At 39.9% G+C, this 6,055-nt stretch overlaps 1 protein-coding gene across 1 annotated transcript in view; it reads left to right on the top strand.

The window, feature by feature from the left end:
• Positions 1 to 1,128: 1,128 nt before the first annotated feature.
• LOC101858586 (circularly permutated Ras protein 1) overlaps positions 1,129 to 6,055 on the top strand; it is a gene marked incomplete at its 3' end in the record, with an annotated part of 17,863 nt that continues 12,936 nt past the window's right edge. Inside the window, 3 exon segments of the mRNA XM_005089364.3 lie at positions 1,129 to 1,363; positions 4,167 to 4,280; positions 4,806 to 4,870. Of these exon segments, the coding sequence (XP_005089421.2) occupies positions 4,189 to 4,280; positions 4,806 to 4,870 (157 nt within the window).

The raw sequence follows: 6,055 nt of genomic DNA, 5'->3' as shown, positions 1-6,055 counted from the left end.
GGGGGGGGTTGTTTCAGCACGCGAGACATGTATTTTGTTGTGCGTATACGTGAGTGACCTAACCTTTGTATCATCCACTGCCATTGTAAACGACCAAGACAAATGTTTCCCTGCGAGATGAATATATATAAAAATTGTCACTGTCATTGTCATTATTATTTTCGATGTCGATGGCGACATCGTGAATAGTACACTAGTACGTGTCTTGCTCTTACGATTAAAAAAAAAGACAGGGAACTATCTCGTGAGCCCACGTCCATAGACAACAAATTACCTAATTCGATTTATCAAGAGTTCAATACTATCGTCAATAGACGAGTAGAATCTATTGCTCGATTCCCCGTTGATATCGGATTTTACCTCGAATGCATCACCGTGTAAACGGTGTCAGTGTTTCATTGAACACCTCAATATTTTTTCCTAAATAAACGGAAATCGCGATATATTAATTTATACACACTGTACTGTTTTTTTAATGAGCAAGCAAAAGCTTTCAGTATCCACGGTCAGGGGAGCTTCGAAACCTCACAGTTTGTGACCAATTTGCTGCCAATACTGGCGATAGGTACTTTTTAGTGGTATATCTATATCCTACGCCTATGCCTGGTTTGGGAGTTGGTTGAGGAGGGGGCGCGGGGATTAGTCAAAGTCAACTCTCATCCATCCATTTACTCACTTACCCACTTATTCACAGAACAAATCTCTGAAAAATGTATATTTGTTGGTGAACAAAACCCATTAAGGCTGCCAGATTGAAGACACATTAATTGTTAAATAGACAAAATGGAATCAGGGAAAATGTTTGTTTTTTTTATTCATGGACCTGTCTTATAATCAGACATAACAGTATCATGATATCTAAAGTTTTTGTGGGGGGGGGGGTCATTCTTAGTCTTTCTGCTTTGCACGGACTTTGACTTTATATATATCCACCGAAAAGTATTAGTTTATGAGATGTATGGATATTTTTCTTCGAACTATATCACAATGGGTCAATTTTGTAGTATTTAGTATTTGACTTGTTTTTAACAGCTAGTCTTTAAAAAATTCTTGTGATACAACTACAGCACAATGTCCAGGTATTATGGTGTTGGGGATAATAAAACAGTATGAGCACCGTTTATCTAGACACTAGACAGGAAGTTTCGAAAGTTGCTACTTTGGGAAGGGACAATTTCCCCACAACACAAAATGTAAAAATAGTAACACTAGTAAGAAGGGTCTCAATGAAAACAACAAGAACAACAAGTGCTAACTACTCACTTTTAGTACAATTTCTCGCGGCGTGGTGCTTGTATTGCTTTTGAGCTGTCTGAAAACGCCGAGACGAGCATTCGGACAACAGCAACATTTTGTCGTTTTGGTAAGATATTTCCTGGACTTGGAAGTTTAATTTTAATGTAATGGAAATGATAAATTATATATTATTAACTGAAGTCCGTGTGTTCACGACAATCTCCGTTTCTAAAATCTACATCGTATCCGAAGTCTTCCAGACAAACTAGTCTTGCACAACAGATGCATTTGCACTGGTGGTGCTTAAAGTTCAAGTAAGGAGGAATTCATAAAACTTCTAGTAGTCTAGATCTAGTCTAGATTCTAGAATGATTAAAATAAAGTGGCACCGCAGTTTTATTAAATGAACTTACATTCTTAACCTTACTTGTAATATGATTGGGCATTTGTTTATTTCTGCAAGTAGAACACGGCGAAGGCGGGACTTTTGGTTCCTGAAGAAAAATCCTGCTGTAGGCAAGTTCCCGCTATAGGAATGCAAAGGGGAAATTATCGAAAAATTTCTTAAAATCCACATGATTACCTGCCTTCCACATCAATAAAACTTGTGCTTTAGATTAGTCTTCCTTTTCTTGTCAACTTGGTAATTATCTCAGCTTTTGATTCGAGTGAGAAGCATTTCCTTTTGTCTTTGTTGGAAGCCATCTTTTCCTCGGGTACTGTCTATCGTAGCAGTAGGCCTACTGTAGAACTGGTGAAGCGGATGCGTGCGTATGCCTAAGAGCATCAACGATTGCAATTCAATTAATCAGGAATCACACACAACAAGCTCTCCTCTTCTTTTACTTTTGGTCTAGCCTAGAGCTATGACCTATACGCTCTCATACTGAGCGTCTAAGCTACAGCACATCACTTTTGGAGTGGCTCACATAATGCGTCTCTCCACACCATCTCTCTCTGCCGCCTGCCCCACCTCACTCATCACTGGACTGGCCAATCACTACGCTGCACTGCTGACTGCCTAGCCCGCCTACAGTGCTCCCCCTAGCTAAACCTTGCTCGATCTCTCGCGCTGTTTCTGAGTTCAGCCTTTCCTTATCCCATTAAATCCAAGCACAGGTAATTGAGTTTACATCTGATAAAAAATGGGGGTTCAGATAAGGTCCCGCTGTAGGGATGTTCCCCCTGTAGCGGGTGCCGCTATAGCCATGTTCTACTGTATGTTTATTTTGTTTCTTCGCCGAGCCAACATCCACTGTTATGTCTTCGAAGTGGGGTTCATCTGCTGAAGGCCCTCAACATCATAGTGAAGCAAGGGGAGGAGTTCTGCAGAGGGCTGGCACTTACGTACTGTGACAAGGTCCACTGTGCGAACTGTACAAGGGTTAGGGTAGGGTATACCCCGCTTAAAATATCCCCTCTTTTGTGTGTTGTTGGTCTGCCGGCCGGCCCTCTGCAGAACTCCTTCCAAAGCAAGAGCTCGATGCAGTCGGCTTACATCACATCCTCAAAACCTCCAGCTTTGAACAGAGGACAGAAAAAGTCCATATTATGGTATTACACCTTCTTAATCTGATCAAGGATGGCAATTAAATGCCTTGGATGGGACGCCGTAGTGTTCTTAAATTCGTCCTTGTCGTCAGTCACCTCCTCAGCTTCCACCACTGGCAGTATTCCAAAGAAAGCAAAATAAGAAGCCAAAATCAGAAAATTTGCTGGTCTCACTGACTTCCAAAATTTTGTCAAGGTCGCCTTAGAAAAGTCCAGCATCCCTATCTCCCTGACAACCCAGTTCCTTCACAAAGTCGGCTATCGGTTGGCAAATGCTGCTGGAGATCCCAGGGAAACAAAATGACTGTTTGAGAGAATCTCTCTCACGATCCTTAGAGGGAACCATCCTTTCAATATTGGTGTCCATCAAGCGAACTAATGATGGATTACAGCTAAGGAGATATACAGTACGCGGATAGCTCGAATTTGTCATGACCGGCCTTGGTAGTTCGAGGGATCCGTAGTTCGAGGGATATCTTACAAAGATAAAGAAGAAGAAAAAAACGAGACCGCAGGGCGCTGCAGGCACAGTTTGACAGATGCGTGATTTCCAGTCTTCTGTGTTCAACCTATCCATGTTATGTTATACTGTAGGCCTATAAATATATATCAGTCAACAAGCGGACAGATTCTCACAAACTTTTGGTAGATGGATAAATAGACAGATAGAAAGAGAAGCGAGTATCAAATTTTGTCCGAATATCATTATCTATTTATACTCTCGAGAAGTGCGCCACACTAGAATTCATTGCTCATTGTCCATTCAAATGAAAAACAAGGGGATGTTTAAAACAGGGAAACAAGATCCCACAATTGACTGCTGTGACTGTTGTTACTTCTTGGAGCACAACATAAGAAAATTTGTTTTCATTTTTTAAATTTCAGCAAAGAGCTTGCTATATTCACCCTAAACTGAACTAGGTTTTAGATCTGGATACTTTGAGCACCAAGTTTATTGTTCCTATCAGATTAAAATTTGTCAGACGAGTGCCTGACTGAACTATCTTCATCTAAACTTTTCTAAAGGTGGTTTTACATTCAAAAGATCTTTGCATAACCTGTTGTTCTCTTGTTTTATGGCAGACCTTTATCAACCAACATGAACTTCATGGCAAGTGCTCGTATTGAAATAAAAAGTAAATAAATGGTAAGAAATGCTTTAGTTGGAAAGTCTTCCGTAACAAGCGACCACCCCAACAAACACAATAAAGAAGAGACCTAACCCTAACCCTGACCCTACCCCTAACCCTAACCCAAGCTCAAAGCCTAACCCAAACCCTAACCGTACAGTCCTAACCCTAAATAACCCTCTATTCTATACGCTTATCTATTTCACAGTGGCTGCTCATTACGGAATGTCTCCCCTTTTGTTCTTTCAGATCTTTCAAAAAAGATACAATAATGGAGTTTGCATCGGACTACATTTTAGCTGTGCCTGATGTTGAATATGAGTGTGTGTCGGATGACGAGTTTGATAGAGGAATGAGCGTCAGGTAAGGTTTAGGATTTTAAAAGAAATATTTCAGCATGACCATCTTGCTGTACCTTATAATTTTCTCTATATTTGCTGCTGGATTAGTGTCAAGTACGTCACAGCACGTAAGTTTAAAAATAAGACTTTTAATTCCCGTAGAAATTTGAACATTCCCATGCTGAAGTTGGGTAGCAATATTTTAGCAGTTAAAAAGAACTTTTTTTTGGTACCTTGAAACAAGAAAGCAGAAAACAGTTTGTGACGTTAGAGTCCCTTTGCAGCCAGAACATTATACTACCAATGCTAGAAATGTAGAAGACATTGCTTGCACCTTGGTGGTTTATGAGTACATAAATATAAATATATAGATCTATATATATATATATATATATATATATATATATATATATATATATATATATATATATATATATATATAAACAGATGTGTGCATAGCATCTTTGCTATTTTTTTTCTTTCAGCGAATATATATATATATATATCACATGCGTGTACAGTATCTTTGCTATTTTTTTTCTTTCAGCGACTCTGATTCCAGCGATGAGGAGGCAGATTGTGCTCCTAATCAAGCCGAAGGCAGAGAGAGAGGTGAGTAGCATCCTTTAAATCTCAGTAGAGAATTAACTTTTTTGAGAAATGTATTATTTATTATGTGACATGACCTGGAAATCACGATGCACTTGAATTAGTCCAGGGTTTCCAGATAAAGTTTAGAAAGAAAGGAACTACTTTAGATTTGCTACCAGTTGATAAATTTTTCTCAGCATCTTAGCTTTAATCTTTCTTAATGTCTTTAAAGAAATTAGTCAAGATCACAATAGTTGTCTACTGACCATGTGGGCTTGAACTCATAAGATTAAATGCTTTACAATGAGACCAAGCACCTTGCCTTGAGAGCACAGTTGTCAAACTCGGACCTGCAGACAAACAATTAACACTTGCAGTCACACAGCCAGCAGTACAAAATACCCCTTCTGGTCACCCAGCCAGAAGAGGGACTGCAACGGACTTCTTGGGCCTGACGTAGAACTGTGCCAGGTGACCGGAACGGATAATTTTTTTTCGATCTGGCTCGCAAGATAAGTTTAGATATTCCATCTTGAGAATGTCCACAACACAGAACCTTTTCTAACTCCATGCACGAATATTTTCAGCAGCACTTGTACCTCCCTCCGTCCCAAGAGCGAATGTTCTGTTTCGGGGTTGTTGTTTTTTTTACCAAATATGAGCATTTTTCACCAATTAACAAACCTAACTAAAATTTGATTTTCATAAAATTTGTTCATTTACCTTTAAACATTGTTATATGTTATTACGTAAACCTCATTACAAAGATACTGCATTATTTTTTAGAATGCATGCCTCTTTTTCTGAAATACTGCTGCATTCAAGTATTGGCTGGGACTGGTGGTAGGGAGTGCTCAAAAATGGCTGGGGATGGAAGGGTTAAAACATAAACAAACTTGTTGCCAAGAAAAGATGCCAAACACCCGGTTATGTCAAACTGGCAATAATAGCAGAAATTGATGCGCCTTGATTTGTTATCTTATCTTTGGAAGGACTTCGATAACGAGTGACCACCCCAACAAACACAATAAAGAAGAGCCCTGACCCTGACCCAACCCCTAACCCTTCCCCTATCCCTACCCCAACCATTACCCCTTCCCCTTCCCCTTCCCCTTCCCCTTCCCCTAACCCAACCCCTAACCCTAACCCTGACCCAACCCCTAATCCTTACCCTATCCCTACCCCTAACCCTTACCCTATCCCTAC

This window comes from Aplysia californica, unplaced genomic scaffold (genome assembly GCF_000002075.1).
Source record: "Aplysia californica isolate F4 #8 unplaced genomic scaffold, AplCal3.0 scaffold00005, whole genome shotgun sequence".
Taxonomy (NCBI): domain Eukaryota; kingdom Metazoa; phylum Mollusca; class Gastropoda; order Aplysiida; family Aplysiidae; genus Aplysia; species Aplysia californica.
The sequence above is the reverse complement of the archived record's forward strand: the minus strand, read 5'-3'. Positions and strand labels throughout refer to the sequence as shown.